Below are 19,853 nucleotides of genomic sequence, written 5' to 3'. Positions count from 1 at the left end.
GTGGGGTGGGGGGACCAGCACACCCTCTTGCCTAACTGATTTAATGTCATTCAGCACCATCACTTCCAGTGTCTTTTTTGTCTTTCCTCCGCCTCCTCCTCCACCATCTCAAGCACTCATCCTCCTCTTGCCATACACACCTCAAGTGCCTCTTAGAAAACCAGACTGAGGCACGAGCCAAACTGGTCGCGCAGGGCTCTGGCGTGTTTGTGTTTAATTCTCGCAGTGACAACGCTGGCGACATTTGTGTCTCAAAGAAAACATGATAAATCATCACCAAGTCACAATTTTCCTTATAATAATAATAATAATAATAATAATAATAATAATAATAATAATAATAATAATAATAATAATAATAATAATAATAATAATAATAATACATAGAATTTCTAAGCGCCTTTCAACACTCTCAAGGACACTCTACAATCACGTCATGAGAACTTTTTTTGAAACTCATTCACTGCCAAATGATGTGAAAAAATGTGTCCACTCCAGTGCCAGGGTTTTTGTCATTGTCACTTGAATTCCAGGATCTCAATAATAATGAGTTTTAGGACTATATAAAAATTCAATACAATGTTAGAAACCGTAGACACTCATCTTTCATCAGAAGGAAATAGTTAATTCCTAAATTATATGAGTCTGGAGTTATATGAGCTTGAAATGGGGCAGCTGTACAAAATACAATATATACATACATATTGATTCATATAGCGCTTTAACAACTGCTGAAGGTAGAACAAAGCACTGACATGGAAAAAAAGAAATGTTGCCCCCTTGTGGAAAAGAAGAATAAACATTGCCAGAGGCCATGTCCAGCGCTTTATCGGCACACACGCATGAAAAAACTAAACCGGAACACATTCAGGAATGGCACTCATATTTTCAATTCCTGAATAAAATTGGAAATGGCAGTGAATTAGTTAAGTCCCGCCTAGGGAGCTAAGAAATAAAAGGCCCGAATGCACAATGCTTAGTAAAACTCTGGGTGAACACATTTGTTTGTCTTTGTTGAATCACTAATTATAGTTGAGCACTCCAGAGGGCAGATCCAGGCTAATTCTCCATTAGGCCATTTGGTGTTTATTAAACTTTTATAATATGATCACTCTGATATGGCCACAATTGTTTCCCATGGTGTGTGTGATTACACTGCTGTACCTTTCAGTGCCCTTATAATGGTTTCTGTTCAGTGTGTGTCCATTCGTTCATGTGAGTATAATTGTGTGTGTGTGTTTGTGTGCGTGCGTGAGTGTGTGTATGTATGTATGTGTGTGTGTGTGTGCGTGTGTGAGCGTGTGTGTGTGCGTGCGTGTGTGTGCGTGTGTGTGCGTGTGTGTGTGTGCGCGCGTGTGTGTGTGTGTATGTGTGTGTGTGTGTGTGTGTGCGCGTGTGTGTGTGTGTGTGTGTGTGTGTGTGTGTGTGTGTGTGTGTGTGTGTGTGTGTGTGTGTGTGTGTGTGTGTGTGTGTGTGTGTGTGTGTTTGCATGTCTTGTAGCATGTGGAGTAGTGTTTTCCATTTCTCATTAGAGTAGCACAGACTCCTGCTGCAGGGTCAATGCATGAGGAGAGGGGAGTGTTTGAGTGTGTGTGTGTGTGCGTGTGCGTGTGTGTGTGTGTGTGTGTGTGTGTGTGTGTGTGTGTGTGTGTGTGTGTGTGTGTGTGTGTGTGTGTGTGTGTGTGAGTGGGGTGGTAATGAGAGCAGCAACATAATACTATGGCGTCCATTAATGCTTGGAGGCAGTGACATTAGGCATACTTAACTAATAGAGCCAGTCTATGCAATTACCCACTGTTATCTCTGCAGCTTTAGAGGGGAACCGGCTTTAATAAATGTTTGTAGTAATGTGATAAATGCCAGATTTACTCATTTGTAGTCAACACTGCAGAACAGCAAAGTGGGAAACGGGTGCATCTAATTGTTTTCCTTTGGATTCCAGAATATGCTCATGTGAGAGCCCCCCCTCCCCCCCAAAAGAAAGCAGAGCATCTTTCTTTCAGAGCGTTTCCCTACAGGTACATGTCTCCCTCTGTGTGCCTGTCTGCCTGGTGAATCCTCCCCATGTCTCTGTCTGCGCGCTCAGTGGGCTACTGTTACAACTGTCCTCCTGTCAAACAGAGAGATGCAGACACTCACCATCACATCCCTGCCTCCACTTCTTTCCTCCTCACTCATCTCTCTTTCATCCCCGCCCGCATCAGAGGCGCCACCGTGATTGTTCGTGTAAACATCTTGTCACACTAACAGAGGCGTCATGACAGAAGAGAGACGTCCTTCATTAACGGTGGCGCTTGCAAGTATGGCTCTGTGTTTGAATGCGGGAGAGACACAACCCCTTGCAAAGGAGGCGCATGGGAGCCATGGATTATATGGGGGGTCAAAAGCAGGAATCAAGTGCAATCGCTTTTCTTGCACAAATATGACACAAATAAAGATTCCCATGAACCTCGCTTTACATTCACCTCCCAATTAGAATTTCACCAGTAGGAAAGAAAAGGCGCATATAGGAAAGTACCTCAAAACATTGGAGAATGTGCAAGTAAATTAGAAATTCACACGCAGCTTTGTCACAAAAGCTGACGAATAGCATACTCATGGCAGAGCAAACTCCAAGATACTATCCAAACATTCCACCTCAACTATTTAAGCCGTGCAAAGTGAAGCAAGTCATCTGAATTCCTGACTTTCCAATCATTTGTCTGCAATTTCTTCTCCAAAACGTTTTATAATTTCCAAAAAAAAAGACAATTGTTGACAGAACAGAATTAGTATTCATTTGTTCGTTCGCTCATAGATTTGTTGTTGTAATACTAAGAACAGATGTGCCCATGACGTAAATTGTGAGCTACGAGTAGTTCACTAAGGGCGTGTTGATAGCCTTTGTGACATTTACTCAAATCTCTGGTAACCCTCCAAATTTAAAAAAATGTGGATTCCTGCAAGGCAGTGGATGTGTTTAAAAAAAGGAGACTCCTATCTATCATCTTCTATCATCTATTGTAAATTTTTCATTGTCCTCCGCCTGTTGCATGCCTTACTGCGCATATGTATGAGTTTATGCAGTTATGCAAGCGACACCAGTCCATTTTGTACATCTTAAGAATTCAGTCGCGAGCCATAGATTTCATTCCTCGGACTTCAATGGTGCTATGTTTGAATCAATCAACAGACTGAAAAAAGTGTGGTGTGGTTTACTACAAGTCCAGTAGAGGGTACCATCAGCCAGGAAATAACTGGCCGACCTTTCTTAATGATGTCCGTCGTCTATTCTTGAAAAGTCCGTCTTGAAAATAGCTTTAACAGTAAATCACTAATCAAATCATTTTTTTCTCCTCCTTCAGCCATTGTGGGTTGACAAAACTGCTATTAAATCAACATCATATATTTGCTTATGCAGCTCGCTACCGATACAGTGTGCTAACTCTGGCCATTATGCTCTTGTCAGTAGCGGCTAGTGATAAGAGCAATTTCCTCAAACTATGATTGGCTAGTGACTAGCCAATTGTAATTTACGAAAATTCTGACATTGTCCAACGCCTTCTTGCGTTGGTACCCATTTTGGGTTGCCAACTTGAAATCTGATCAGTTAAATCAACAGTTTCATCGACGCATTTGATGCGACAGGGCCTGCAGAACTGATTGTGAAGGCGTCCGGTTGATCTCTGACCCTGGTAACAAATAATGGCTGAAATATGATTGGTTCAATGCTTCAATACGAAAACACACATCTGGAAGCAGCAACAGGGAAAAAGTAATGAAAGGAAGCTGAAAGATAATTTGGAATTATTTAATAAGAATTCATGGACAAAATTTACATCAGTAATTTTAGGCCAGCACAGAAGGCTTTGCAGGCCTTGACGGTCCACTACTGAAAGAATTTAAAAACATATTTCCAGAAATAAGCACCATTGGATAACAACCAGTTCAGGGTGTACCCCACCTTCTCCCTGAAGACTGGGATAGACTCTAAGCACACCCATCACCCTTGTGGCTCAGATACTGGATTGAATAAATAATGTAGGTCAATCAATGGGACTTGGTCATTTTATAAGTAGCTGAAAATGTGTTGAAGAAGGGTGGTCACCCATGATGGAGAACATCTGGAATTTTGCTTTTTTGTTGTTGTAGTGAGGTAAGGCTAGGAAGCGTCGTGAAAATTTTGTCTGAATGTTTTTTGCCAAGGCCAGAAATTCAAAAAAGATGACCACATTAATTCATCATGTCCTCGAATAACACAGCAATGGAAACATTCACGCTAGATACTTGAACCACCGAAACAAAGCAGTCTGATTAGATGGATGAGATGATGAATTCTCCAAGACGATGTCATGTCTGCATCATTTTATTGTCAATGTTCCTGCTGCATTATTTGAGAACCAATGACCTTAAAATAAATGACAATTGTTGGCCAATCTGTGGAGTAACATGGCACCGGTCAAGTTATGTGAGTCTTGAAGTTCTATCTGGTGTTGCTTTATTTTCCGTCATTTGAAAATGACTCCAGCGGTGTGACCGGTTAACCTTTCATAATGTGGAGGTAGAACTCGATTTTGTACCCTTTATGACCTCCCAAATCCTGTTTCAGATACACCCCAATATCATCCAAGAACAACGTTGAAAAACGCAGAACTTTGTTGTTGAAATTAGAAAAGAAACACAAACATAGACACACACAAACTTTGGAGAAACATTGAACAGAAATCAGTGCGGGTGAGCGTCCGTTTCGCTCTCAGCATTGACAGAATAATAGTCCCCCACTTGGTATATTTTTACAAGGCCCATAATTCTTTTTAAATGTGCCTGCTTGCAAACATGCTCACTTCTATGCCTGCAAGCTTGCTGTATTAGTGAAGACAATAGCCAGAGGAAGAGAGCGAGGGAGTGGCGCATCAGGAGCAAAAGAGGATACAGGAGAATGCCTCGCTGTTAATTGTTTCCCCCCAAAAAGGCTGCGAAGGTCTCCGTGTTTGAACTGAATGTCACCTCATGTAAATCAAGGCTGCTATGCGGGAGAACCCAATAACTGGGATAATTAGCGTGACTCACCCCCGCGTCACACACAGGAATCAACAAAGATCTGAGTAAGGGTGTTCAAAAGCGAGAAGACTCCATGTGTGATTAGCCCTCCCCAATAAAAGGGAAAAAACACACCGGAGTGTGCGTGGGAGGACCAAAGAAAATAGTATAGTCAAAAGGGGCAAAGAGCAAGAGAAAGTAGAGGAGAGACGCATGGGTGGCAGTCGGTAAGGCAAATACAAGGAGGAGAGAACACTCCTCCCAGCGAGGTCAAGCCACTCAGACAGCAAACAAACAAACACACACGCTCAAGGGCTGAGGCAGTGTACAACAACAAAGTGTCTGTTGATTGCCTACGCCTTACTTTGTCTCCCCCATCAGTTACATAAACACAAACAAAGGCCTTTAAATTCGAGCTCGGCTTTTTGAAGTGAAACAGTGATATGCGCTCTGTCTCATTTGTCAATGATTAATGCATAAAAAAAGAATATATTAGGAGTGAAGTAATATATACATTCCTTTGATGAATGCTGCTGTTGACCGTAATTGCCTGCATGCTGACGTGCCTGCTTTTAATTATGTTTGGCAAGGAGGAGATGTTTTTTTAAGGAGAATAGACATGACAAATCTAGTATCTTAAAAAAGATCTGTCCAGTATTCTTTAGTTGCATTGCCCAAATCACTCAACATGAAAAGTATTCACTGTTTCTTAAATTCTTCTTCTTTTTCTTTTGCCTTGTTCCCCACTTTAATGTTGAAGATCTTCACGTTAAAAAGAACATATAAGAAATCAAGTAACTGACATCTCAAAGTTATGACAACAATTATTCGCAAATGGAGAAAACTTGGTACAGTGATGAACCTTCCCCAGTGGTTAATTGCATACAAAAAGTACCCAAAGAGTGGAGCAACGACTTATCCAGAAGATCTCAAAGAAACCCAGGACATCATTTGACGAATTCCAGGCCTCTCTTTCCTCGTGTTCCTGACTCTACAATAAGGAAGAAATGATTCCCAAGAGTTGGGAAAGGATATTCTATGGACCGATGATATTGAGTGTGTCTCATTAGACCTCTTAAAAACGTAAGAGCAACATTTCAGAACATGTCGAGCAAGGTGGTGGCCGTGTGATGGTCCGGGGCTGCTTTGCTCATCCAGGACCTTGATGAAAGCTGTGATTTATGGAACATAAATTCTGGTGTTTCATAGAAAAACCAATGGCAGAATGTCCTGACAACAGTCCGTGACCTTAGCAAAATGTAGTTTATTCCAGCTTTCTGATTCTGATTGTGATAAATTGTTCAAAATGGAGGCAGTATATTTTAAGTGTACTCTTTAAATACTGTACTATATTTTAGGTATACTTGGATTTTACTGAAAAACAAACGTATTTTTTCACATACAGTGATACCTCAGCTTACAAACTTAATTGGTCCTCAGAAAGTGTGTTTAAGGCGAAAAGTGTGTCTTCCAAACATTAATTTCCCAAGGGAAACCATTAAAAATGAGAATAATCCGTTTCCATGTCTCCATAAAACATAGTTTTCTACTAAATAAGTCTTAAAACTGTCCAAAATATACCTTATTTTATGTATAATAAATGTGCTATTAGTTTGTAATTAAAGAAATAAACTGTACTATATAATAAAGTTGTTTTATTTACCGTTGTTATGGTAGTTGTAAATGGATGACAAACTTCCAGGTTGCCTCTTGATGACATCCGAGTGAAGTCGCTGTACTTTCTCTGCGATAGTACCCTTACTCACAATATACCCTGCTAGCTGCTTTTCGTTAATCCATATCAACAGAAGTTTTCAACCTCTTCTATTGCCTGAGACCGTTGCTTAGACAACACAGAAACACCCTTAGCCCCACGTAGCAATGGTCGACTTAGCGTACTGCTACTGGGACGCTAAGTCACACAAACACACACCTCGTTCGTGTTTTCCGATGATCTCCTTCTTCTGCTCGACCGTAATTTTCTTTTGTGTCCTCTTCGGCTTAACACTAGCCTAGAGGTCTTTTTCGGTCCCAAAAAAGCAAAAGTATCCACTCCATAACAAACCACGTCTGCACTCAAAGAAAGTGGGTGTGGAAAAGTAGTCCGGCACCCGTTGTTCAGCCGTGTGGTTTGGTGTTCTTCCACCGAAAACTAGTGCGCCAGCCATTGTGGCACTCCGTGAGTTTCCCGAAAACTAGTTTGTATGCCAAGATTATATTGTCGCGAATTTAATATATGTAAAGTGAAAAGTTTGTTAGCCAAAGTGTTTGTAAGCTGAGGTATCACTGTACTTGGACTTGAGTATGAAGCGTACTTCATTAAAACTACGTTTTCGAAAAAAGTGAAGCACACTAGGATTCTGCAGCTGGACTGATCCAAATAATACAAGCAGCAACTTCTGAATGGCTTGAAAAACAATATCAAGATTTTGGAGTGCCCTAGTCAAAATCCACACTTGAATTCCATTTTAAAAAGGCTGTTTATATTGGGGCCCTTCACAATCTGCTATAAATCAAAATCCGATTTCATTCATCAGTATGAGTAGTGAGCTCGCTAATAAGCATTTAATAAGACAATAATACGCAGTCCAGTCAATTAAACACATCTCGGTGGTATATCAGAGCCGCTGTTGCTGCTGGCCTTTCATCAAGTCACGGCACGAAAAGAAGGCAGCTATCCAAAAGAGTACTGACGGTATTTAACAGCAACCATGGGTGTAAAAAGCAACTTCGGTAAATGGTACAGAAACGGTCCCTCTTTACTGTTAGCCTCTTTTAAACTAAAAAGGAAATCTTGTCTGGTGTGACAGGTAGCAGACAAGAAGCGGAAGCAAACTTTTGGGTTCAAGAGATACGTTTTTCATAACTGAATGTTAAGCTTTCATGAGGGCACCATCTGGTGTACTCTAAATAAAAGGGGAGACAGTATAATTGAATTCGATTTACCAGTCCCAATTTTGATCAGACTGGATTTTACATTTGTTGTTCTGTGCTTGTTTGCGAGATTCACTCTTTAATTCTTTCCTGCCAACGTTTTTGCTGAATTAAAGCAGTTCTGCCAGGAAGCATGGGCCTGAAAATTCCCTGAAGATGTAAAAGAATTTTGGTCAGTATATAAACAGGATAGGAAAGTGTTTGACTTCATTTGTTGCTGCTTTCGAGGGTGGCCTAACATGTTCAAGATCATCTACTTTTTCATGCAGGGTCAAGTAGCTTTGAATATTTATTTCTTTAACAAATAAAATTCATATTTACAAACTGATTTTAATATTTCCTTGGGCTATCTTTGCCTTATATTTACATTTATGTGCTTGATCATCGTCATCATTAGAGTGGTGAAACTATACAGTACAACAAAATAAGAATTGGAGGCAAGGACAAATACTTTTCTGCAAGAGTGTATGGCCTCTCAACTCCCACCATTGGACCCCCACCCCTCCAACACCACCCCTTCATGCCGTGCAGGTCTTCCTTCCATTGTGGCGTGTGAAACTGAGAGCGACGCTTTTACATCGTCTGGCCAGTGATCCATTCTTCCTGAACAGATTGATGAAAAACAATCAACAAACTATACATTGCGTTCGGGCACAGCGGGTCAACAGACCGCTCATCCTGGACACCTGGATTTACATCCTGGGCTACAACGCTGAGGTAACCCTCCCTATAAGAGGGACGGGGATTGAGACGCACTCGGAGGAAATGAGACGCCAGCTTGGACGGTATCGAGCTGGCATGAGGTGGACTGTCTGTGTTCTCACTTAGCAGGAGTAAACAATGCATCGTTGGGCCTGAGATCAGGGTCTGTGTGTGTATGTATGTGTGTGTGGGACAGAAGACTTAGATCAGTGAACGCATGTAGCTCAATGACACACTGCCTCTGAGTCTTTTCTATTACAGGCACAAACAGACAGCCCTGTAACACATTGGCCATGAGAGCGCACTTAAGCTGCGCTCTGACTGTCTACAGGCATCAGCAGTGAGAAAATAAAGCTTTGCTTCTGCCACACACACACACACACGCACACACACACATGCACACATACGCACATACACGGACAAATATACCATCACACTGAGAGGCACACGCTTGTGCTCTTCACGCCTCATTTGAAAAGCAAATTGAGCGCATCTTCTGGGGCATGGACTAAGTCCTGGAAAATGTTACTCTTTCATCACTTGCAGCAGAGACACACTCTCTCTCTCACTCTCTCTCTCTCTCTCTCTCTCTCTCTCTCTCTCTCTCTCTCTCTCTCTCTCTCTCTCTCTCTCTCTCTCTCACACACACACACACACACACACACACACACACACACACACACACACACACACACACACACACACACAGAATTTCCCTTTGTACAGTAACTATATCTTTATTGTATTTACCTCCCCTTCTATGTCTAGCTCCCCGGCCTGCAATTTCCGCACCAAAAATGTCTTTCAGAGAAGTAGGACGATACTCATTTGGACCAGTTCTGGCCAGCTAAACCCTGTCATTCTGGGTCAGAACAAACACTGGCACCAAAATGGAGGAGAAGACCAAGGAGAGGGCCATGCAGATCAAGGAGGGAAAGTAAACAATAATGACGAAGCAGTTTTCGTAGTAAACCTTACTTGCCAGTTTCAATGTTATGACATTTGTAAATTGCCTTTTATGAGCTCTAATAAAGTGTTTGCTACCTGCGTTCAGCTGTAGGGCATTAGTTTTACAACCTGTGCAAAGTGTGTGATCGCATCTGACTTATTGGTGGGAGAATTAAACCACAAGGAAATAAGGGCACGTTCGTATGTGAAGTTTGCACTGAATGTTAAGAATTTAAATTCAGACCCCCTGTTTCCCCCAACACATACACGCCTGTTTCCTTGCCCAAAGCAACTCTTGGAAATGATGTTTCATTTTTGGATCAACTAAATCAACACATGTATGCTGTGATTCTTCCCCCTTTGCAAGTGAAAGCGTAAAAGTTGTTGGGGGTTCCAGTGCTGGAGTGAGAGAAAAAAGAGGCAGCCCTGTTTGAGAGGCTCCCCGACCTCCAAATTCTCTGCTGTCAATCATCCCAGCCGTCCTTCCCCTGGGGCAGCGCTTTCTTCCAACCCTGAGGGGGGAAACCACTGCAGGGAAGAAAGAGTGCAGCCAAACAGATGCAGGCAACTGCAGGTCAAAACACATTTGTGTATGTGTGTGTTTTTCTAGTCATGGCAGTGGGTTCTTGTCTCCATACATATTTGCCAATGAGTTTATCTGAGAGTGTGAGCTCTCTGTATATATCTCTGTATATATTTGTGTTCTTCTAAGAGCAGCCGGCACCTCAGAGAGGGGACTTGTGCATATCGATGAGGCAGTAAGTCAGCCTCTTTGGCCCTCTGCCCTGCTCAACTTCAAGTAGCGGCAAGTCAAACCACCAAATGTCTATTGCAGTTGACCCCCAACTGTGAAAAGTACAATGGAAAAATATACACCAGCTCAAGCCAAGTACAAAAATAGCAGCAAAATCTGGACTGATGTATTTAAAAGTGTAGCAAGCCGAGGTCACATGACTCAGTCTTGCTATAAATGGGTCTCATGTGGCTTTATAACGTGGTAAAAAGAGTAAAAACACAAAAATCAAGTCAACGATGTTGCTAGTAACGTTGAGGCTATGACAGACCTATCGACAATAAATAGGTTTTCACCTTCTCGCTGACAGCCATGGATATGAAAGTAAAACTAAGCTGCAGCAACGAAAGGCGCTGCCAGTAAACCACATTAGCATCAAATGCAAATTAGAAGCGGGCTAATGGCTGGACAGGTGCAGACCGGGACTCTAAATGACACAAATTCGTCAGCGTGTGCGCTCAGAAACGTGAACACACACACGCGCGGACACACAAATGAGACGGATGAATTAAACATGGGTGGGCTCGGCTTGGGGGAATGGCAGAGCTGACATAAAGTCAATGAAATACATTATTCACTAGCGCACGTTAGCTCAGCCATGGCAATACATGAACTCTCACCTCAGAAAGTAGATCCAAACACAACAACCAAAACAATGAGGGGGTTCCCAACTAAAGAGAAACAATTAGCAGAAGAGTGACAAGCAAGCGGCAGAATGCACAAGCTTGCTAAACAACCTTTTCAAAACATGACCGACTCCCACGGGTATTTGCTCCTCTCACACACGTCGGCAAGAGATTTCTAATCTTGAAGCGGCAAAGAGGTGATCAAAAATCTGGTGCTAGCCACTCGGCTCCAATAGCAGTACAGGAAACCGCCATGACATCATCCTCCGCGGGAGGAGCACTTCCCGCCCGACATTCTTCACTCAAGACACACACACACTCGCCAGGAAATGGCCTCTATCACCGCACACACTCCCAGGGAAACAAGCAACATCGACGCCGATACAACAGCATAGACGCGCATGCAAGGAAATGGGCCGCATCAACAGCGGGCCGCGGGAGTGTGCGCAAACACAAACACTCAAGAGCACACACTTGAAAACAGCAATTAACCTGAAATAACATCGCCTGCGCATGTAAACACGGCCACCTCGTAACACACACTGCTAAACACAGCCACTAGAAAAGGGGCGGGGGCAGGGATGCTCATGTGAATATGCAGGGGTGTCCGATGGATCCCAAAAAAAGAGGTGAAGCCAGCCTGGGGGACTCCCTTCTGAAAGCCTACGGGGCAGGCAAGAAAGGGCCACGGGACACAGGTGGCGTGATGCGTGAGACTACGCACATACGTACAGCGACATTCAGGGATGAGGCGGACAGGTTAGTCTGCAATGAAAGCTATTCAGAAAGAGCAGGAAGTAGACTGACAGAAGCGATGCAACGTGCAAGCAAAGGTTTCCACGGGTGACAGCTAGATGCGTTCATGATGTGATGTGAATCCCAGCAAAGCACAGAGTCACTGGCAGTGTCTGCATACGATTAACCTCGTGCTAAGCAGGAGTGATGAGGAGAGCTGAAAGTGGGGGTGAAAGGGTTAAGGGCTCCCCCTCATATTATCCTGTTTCTGTAAGAGGCTAAAGTGGACCACATGTTTCCCCGGGGAAGACATAGAGAGGTGCCCAGGAGTCTCTCACCTTCCCCCTGACACAAATTTGCCAGGTTAACTCGTTGAATTCCCCAAATATGGAAAACACCCTTCAATTGATAGTAAAACTAACAAGACATTTCAACTCATCCAAAGTTACGCTGATCGGGTGCAGATTGAAGACATCTCCCACCTCTCAACAGATATACTTCAGAATTACCTCATTCACTGCCATACACGAATTTATTCAAGAATTGAAAAGCATGATTTTGACGCCATTCCCAAATTTGTTCAGGTTTTGGTTTTTCTTGCGGGGGAAGCCTTTTGTGCAGCCACCCTCATTTCAAGCTCAGATAACTCCACACCCATATAACTTTGGAATTATCTATTTTAGATGAAAGAAAAGTCCAAGGTTTCTTACGCTGCATTGAATTTTTATGGCGTCCTAAAACTCAATAATCTGTGGGTCGTGCAATTTGAGTGAAAATGAGAAAAACCCTGGCACTGGAGTGGACACATTTTTGCACATCATCTGGCAGTGAATGAGTTAATGTCAACACGGTGCTTGTAGACGCTGACATTGCCAAAGAAATTCTCTGATGAACAGGAGCTGCTTGGAGGATGTCTCCTTAAGAGAGTGGCGTACCGTAACCGGATGCTGTGAGATTCCCACTGCACTGATTTGTTCTCCTAACAATCAAATAAGTTACTCATTAGTTGCTTTTATTTTTCCTCATTCCTGTGGTTTTGCTGCCGTGGCCTATTTCTCCAATCTTAATAAGAGAGAGCTAATTAGGCAATAAGACCCATTACTCTTCCAGAAGAGTTTGAGCGAGCCCAGATAATTAGGGCTGTAAAATCTAATCATCTCTGCGAAATAGCAGTGGGCTAACGAGCCCTTATTTAACGAACTAAATAACTTCAAGGGTGGAGAGGGGCTGCTGATGGTATTTCTTTATGAATTTGAAGGAGGGGGGTTCGTGTTAATTGAGTCAGCTTTGGCATCGCCGTTGTTTGTTTGTTTCTGAATCCCTGATTATTACAACTGCCAAGACGATGTAGATGCTAAATGAGCAAACACACCAACTCTCACTCGCCTTCAATCTCCAGTTTGAGCGACCATCTCCACCAACCCCAATGACACTCCTCTCACCTGACCTAATTTTCTTGTCCAGGAAGAAAATGAAGATATTGCTATTGTTTTTCCGTCACCTGTTTTAATTTGTTGTTGCTTTGTGCAGCCTTGCACACCTGCGCCATTAAATATCAGGGGACTCACGCCATGGAGAGACCACGGCGCGCTCCATGTGAGGATGGCGGTGCCTCAGCCTGTTCTGCGAATTGCGACCGCCCCCAAACTTGCAAGGCCAATTTGAAGAAAAAACGGCGGCATGTAGTTACGCCAATGAGAAATTCAACAAGTACGAACGCACGCAAACAAAAATCGGTTGGTGCAAACGGTGATGGGGCAGGCGCGTTGTCTAAAGCTGTGCGGTTGGGGTGCAGCTGTCTCAGGGAGCACTGAGGTGAGGCCTTCCGCTTCACTGGAGCGGAACCAGGGTGGCGCTCACACACAAAAACAATCACACACGCGCATACACACATACAAACACAAACCCACACACAGGTATAAGAGTCGATTTTGACGGAGCAGCAGTGAGAAGGGGACAGCTGTGTTCATCAGATAGCACAGGTCACTGCCTTATTAACACACGCACATACGCTTGTACATGTCAAAGCAACATAAAAACTCAAGTAGCAAATATGTCTTTTTTTACATGGCCAGAATGTGCATCAGAAAATGTTATCAGCTTGAATATCATGTTCTCTTAACATGACCAATCATGATTCAAAGACTGGATAAAATGTTCAATATTAATCAGTGTGACCAAGAGTCCCACTCAACAAAGGCCAGACTGTAAATCTACAGGCAGGGCTTTTCCTTTTGTTGTTGTTGTTTCCTCCTTTTCCGAAGTGTAAATCAGGCCAACTGCTGCATTAGTCATTGCCACTTAATGATGACAGGAAGATCGGCAAACACTCGAAGAAAAAAAAGTTCATGGAGTGCGGACAGAAAACAACAAAGCATGTTCGGGTGTTTAGCATTTGTCCAACAATCCACACGCATCCACACATCAATCTTGAGTTGTAACTCGAACTGCTCATCAGCTAAGTCATCAAGGTAACCACTCAAACATCGCGTGTGACCGCACACACATACACGCACACAACTACTGTAGCATTTACTGCTGCTTCACACATTTTGCTCACAGAGATGATTACGGCTGCTGAAATGTAAACGACCGGTCATTCTGATTCGCTCTGACAAGGCGCACGCCTCAGCCGTGTGACATTTCCTCCAGATTTAAGGATTTATTAAATGTCAACATGTCTTCCCTGCGATGGGCCAAGTCGACAGGTCAGTCTTTGCCTACCTGTCGATGATAACCGGGTCTGATGGGGTCTCGTTCCTGTTACCGCAGCTCTTCTTATCACAGCATCGACTGTGGGATGACAAGAGGGGAGTTAGAACATCATATGTGATGATACTGGGAAGAGGGTCTCAAAACGGTGAAGGGAGACTCCTTGGAAAGGTAAAGGTGTATTGTAGCAGGAGCTGGCTTTCCCTGGGCTTGTTTAGGTAAGACCGGGCGGGCCCAAGACGCTGTTGTACAGGTGGGATCAACACGGTGCTTTTGACCACAGTTTGGAAGTGAGCGAAAGACGTGAGCTTGAGTCAGGCTGGATTTTGCGACTAACTTAAATCGCAATCGGAAAGCTCAGGTTCACTCCGTTTCTGTCAGACAAGCAGACATCTTGTGTTCTCAATTTTTCCTCCTCGGAGCTCGTCCCCTCCCTCTATCCCGCCTCGCTCTTTCTCTGCTTCAGAAGTGGGTCACAGAGTGGTCCCACCGGACCTGGGGAGTAGTGCATGCTGGGTAAAAGGGGGTTGCATACTGATGTGACGAGTCCTTTTTCCAATGACTTGACTGCAGCACAATGTAACGGTGTGTTGTCATGCCGCCCATCTCTTTTCCACCTTCAAAAATACATCGCATCAACCCTTTCTTCCCCGGACCGCTCTGCACTGCGCCTGCACACATGCGTGTCGGCGTGTACCTGCATCTGACTACGCGAGAGCATCTGCTCCCATGGTGTATGACGGGAGATGGAGAAATACACAAAAGAGTGGCACGAGGGGGATTGACCCTCCCCCTACTTTCTTGCGTCCCCCAGGACAGGAGGCTTGGAGAGCCAGATCAGATTTCTGATCTCGGGCCATTTCCTGCAGCATATGAAAACAAGTGGTCTAAATTGCCTTGTGTGATAACCAGGAAGTGCCACGGGCCATTTATTCCTACGTGTAAGTCGACATGTATTTTTAGATAGCCATCGGCCGTGTGAGGCCTTCATTGAAACAACTGAGTGTGTCGGAGTGCGGAAATGTATTTCAATGCGCGGTCCGAGCGTGCCCTCGTCGGCACATAGCTCACTGTCAGGACGATGCAAAGGCATACTAAGGAGGATGGGTTTGAGTAATGAGCTTTTCCTTGTCCTAATTAGTTGAACATGAGAAGGATACGCATACACGCGCACGCACGCACGCACACATTCTCACACCCCCTACCAACTGAAATAGGCCAGGGACAATCTCGCCAACCCACTTTGAAGAAAATGATAAGATTTGGACAGTAATTTAGCACTGCTCTTCATATCTTTGCCTTCACTTCACTCCGGTAGCGACACCTTCAAAATTAAAAAAAGGCCAATTGTGGACTAAAATAATGACATTTGCAGGAATGTGGGACTCAATCTTACCTGCACATGATCTCATGGGTCAGCAGAACCCGACACATCTCTGGATTTTTATCCTGGCCTTCATAGACAATCGCCTGGAGGAGAGCAAAAACAATAGAGCTATTGGGTCTTGTTTCATGTACAGTATATGCTCTTAGAACTTTGCACACAAAAGTTCTCCTCTCTAACAACAAGGAAGAATGCATTTTTGTGCTGAAGTTGCATTGTCCTGTGTGCACATGCGTGTCAATGTGCACACGTATGTTTATGTGTGCAGTACACTGAGCTGTTGGGCTGCCAGACTGGAGTATAGTGCACCATCTGCTCGCTATAACTCTGTCCAAAATTGTAGTCTGGTTTCCTCTGCAACCTCACTCAAGATTCACTCTGAGCCGCGATCAACACAAACTCGCACAGTAAACAATAAACACACGCAAGCCTCATCTCAAAAATAACTCTCATGCCAATCCTTGAGTGTAAATTCTATTCAACCTCAGTGTCACCTATATATAAAACTGAAATGTTTTGCTTTGCCGGTCTGTTAATTAATCATTAAAAAACAGATCCCACACTTTTTGTGCATGAGCTATACAGCTTGCATATTTTTTGGGGGGGTCAAAATGCACACTGGGATAAAGTGGGTCTGTTCCATGTTGAGGAAATGAGGGTCAAGGTCTTCTAAGAATGAGCTGGCATGCATCACTGTCTCTCCGCAACACGAACACACTTCTGCACTTATTACACACACACACAAACACACACATGCACATACACACACACAGACACACACACACACAACCCGTCCACACACACACACGCACACATACAAACACACATTTCACATGGACACACAAATGCTTATAATATCCAACATTCCAGTATAACTGGCTGCTATAAGTGACGGCTGTGTGTGTCCTCTACGTTCTTCGGCCTTTGTAAATGTATTCCACAGGTAAGACAGGTCGTTTATCATGCTGACTGTGCTGTGCTGTAGTTGAGGGTCTCTGACACATGGGTGAGAGGGTGTGAGGGTTGTGGTGGGCCCAGAATTAAGACCAGTACAAGTACAGAACTACTGCAAAGTTGAATCTGTGGAAGTACAGTAAAATGGAAAATCTCACCTGTTTAGTCATGGAGTCAATTAGTCGCACATATAAGTCCTGTTCTGTCCTGATCCCTAAAGACAATCAGAAAGTTATTTTTTTACGATTTAACAACCCAAGAGAATTATCATCACGGCATTGTTTCATTCTTTGGGCACTTAAGAAAAGAAGAGGAGTTTAAACTTTTAATCATTATTTTATGATTAAATTGGAAATGTTATACATGTAACTGTTTGATAGAAGATACATAACACTGGTTTCTTAAATGCAAAACATTTTAATCAGAGAATAATGAATCTTTCAAAATAGTGGAAGGTAAAAAGATATAAAAACGTGTTTGTTTGTTTTTTTTTAATTCAAAAGGGTTGTACTCAGAATTATTAATCTTGGAGTGTTGACAAAAAAATATGACACACACAATTGTGAGGCTTTTAAATGTATTTCTATCTCATCACTCACCAAAATAAAAAATAAGAACTTTTTTTTTGTATTTCATCGTCATAAAATTGGACGGCTTCCACTTTGGCTTAAAGTGTGTAGAGTGTATCACTTGATGCATTTGTTCAATCAAAATGCCGGAAAGGAAACTCACCGTTACTGTACAGGAGCTGAAGTCTATAATGGATCCCATTGTTGGTCTTTTCTCCTGTCGTTTCCTACAAATAAAATATAAAAATAACTGGTATGGACATCCGTTTCGGTTTTTGTATTTAAAACAAATAAACAAAAACAAAGACCGTATACCACCTCAAATCTCTTCTGCAAACGCGTTTCTTATCACTTTATGTTTTGTGTGCTCTATTTTAAATTATCCTTCTCAAATAAAATACAGACGTTAATGGTCGCATGGCACACAATAAAATGTATAATGACCATCATATTGACGCGTACAAAGTAGTATTTATCATTAAAACAAAGTAAAAAGTAAATAACACATATGAAACAGCAACATTATCACTTTAATTTAAACGTTAAGGTTTCGCCGAGGTATATTTACATGTTATAAAAAAAAAAATACGTCAATTTCGTTTTTACTTCATTAAATGTGTTTTTGGCCGCTCCAAAAAGTGCAGTAAAATGTTTCCATATTAATAAAAATAACGCGCGACCACTCGGGGTTTTATGCACTTTTAACTTTGCGAGCCTCTCCGTTAAAACTCACAAGAGCAATAATTGTAACGACGTCTGCTGTGAAACTGCACACTTTACTTTCGGCAATAAATTAGTTTGATTAAACAGGCCGGCCAAGCGAACTCGTGCGTTTATGGTGAAATAAAAAACACACTTACATATTTCTTTTAAAAGGAAATGTATATTTTTTAATCTGTGAACTCAAAAAAAATTCACTTACCTTTTCCTTCTCCACAAAATCAACGAAAGTGGTTCTCTCGATCTCCACGGGCTGACCTTGTCGGTCGTACAGAGCCAACACAAAGTGGAAGAAGTTGGATTTGCGCAGGTTGGAAGGTGGTTGCTTCTCGAAGTGTGCCCTGGCCAGACCCACTCCGCTGCGGACACCACAGGCAAAACATCAGCGCTGGCAGCCACCATTACAATTCATTTGATATCAAAAAGCAAACGCTCAAATTCTCGCTTTAAAAAAACCCAAATGATGTGTAAAATATGTTTGATGCTGATGTAATGTTTAAAGTTCGATCTTTGAGTCATTATCGAAGTATCAAAAATAATTACATCTACTAAATTCAAAGACGCCGATTTATTAGGCCTGCAGTCATGAGCCACAATATGGATTTTAACGCGTTATTGTAATGACAACAAATCCAAAATAATTAATCGTAATGCGTGCGTTGAAAGAAATAAAATACTTCAGTCACCATGACCAAAATTTAGGAGCAAAAAAAGTTGACATTTCAAGCTAGCACGCCTAAGGTTGCATTTTCATGCTTAAGTCCTGTTGGGCGTCGGGCGGGTCGAATCTTAAAGTCGGCTAGCCAGCGGTGGTTCAGGTGATCCAACATTTGCGTCCTCGGGTACCGGCTTGCGGAGCTCTCAACGCCGCGGATGAGATCATCCACTGACGCCCACCCGCCCGTGCCGCCGCTTCACGTCCCGTCTCGCAACAGGCCGCCTCCGGCTCACCTTTGGGCGGCTGTGTTGGCGTCCAGCACTCCGGCACCTTGCATCCATGTCCGAACCGCATTCATGCCGGCCACCATGGGCTCTTCTTTCATACTACTCCCACTCCTGTGGATGCTGTCGTGGATGCCGAACATCAAAACGCACCTTCACGCCGCCTCTCTCCCTTTCTCGCTCACTCTCTTTCTCTTTCTCTCTCGCTTTCTCTCCACTGCACCGTTTGAAGTCGCTGTCACCGCAGCCAAGTGTCGCGCTCTCTATTTCACTTTAGTGCTTCTCAAAGTCAACAAAAGATTCGACATGTGGAAGAAGCGAGAGGCTGTCAGTGTGCACCTCGTGTCAATGAGAGCGGAGGAGGGGGGAGTGGAGAGTGAACACAAGGCTGCGACACTCCCGTGGATCAAGGTACAAACTGACAAAAAACAAACGCAAAATGTCAGTTTTGGCAACAAACAGTCCACGCGAGGAAGAAACACCCAGGTGACATCACTCTTTCCCTCTGTTCCTTTCTTCACGGAGCCTTCCCCGGCGCAAATTAGGAGGCAGTCCTCGGCTACAGCGAGTGCAGCTCCTCTGCAGCTCCGGCTCGCGTGGTTTGCACTCTTTTCTTCCCAGAGGAATCACTTTAGACCTTCTGTGGCAGCCGAAGAGGAGTGGGCGAAGGGGGCGTAGCCACAAGGAGAACAGCGACGCCCCCTTCTTTCCAAACACGGTTAATAAGGCGGACAATCAGCTGTCCACCAGCGAGACCAGCCTGCCGCTTCCACCCTATCTCACTCCCTGCCCAAGCTCCATGTCTTGCAACGTCG

General features: G+C 43.4%; 1 protein-coding gene across 6 annotated transcripts in view; it reads right to left on the bottom strand.

Moving 5' to 3' along the window:
• ebf1a (EBF transcription factor 1a) overlaps positions 1-19,646 on the bottom strand; it is a 66,360-nt gene extending 46,714 nt beyond the window's left edge. For all 6 annotated transcript variants that reach the window (XM_088989658.1, XM_088989659.1, XM_088989660.1 and 3 more), the window contains exons 1-6: positions 19,048-19,646; positions 18,299-18,455; positions 17,540-17,603; positions 16,966-17,021; positions 15,866-15,939; positions 14,482-14,550 (exon numbers count right to left, since the gene is read on the bottom strand). In XM_088989658.1, the coding sequence (XP_088845784.1) occupies positions 14,482-14,550; positions 15,866-15,939; positions 16,966-17,021; positions 17,540-17,603; positions 18,299-18,455; positions 19,048-19,181 (554 nt within the window). In that variant the 5' untranslated portion in view covers positions 19,182-19,646. The remainder of the gene's footprint in view (positions 1-14,481; positions 14,551-15,865; positions 15,940-16,965; positions 17,022-17,539; positions 17,604-18,298; positions 18,456-19,047) is intronic.
• Positions 19,647-19,853: the final 207 nt, after the last annotated feature.

This window comes from Hippocampus bargibanti, linkage group LG02 (genome assembly GCF_051943395.1).
Source record: "Hippocampus bargibanti isolate YZ-2025 linkage group LG02, ASM5194339v1, whole genome shotgun sequence".
Lineage (NCBI taxonomy): Eukaryota > Metazoa > Chordata > Actinopteri > Syngnathiformes > Syngnathidae > Hippocampus > Hippocampus bargibanti.
The sequence above is the reverse complement of the archived record's forward strand: the minus strand, read 5'-3'. Positions and strand labels throughout refer to the sequence as shown.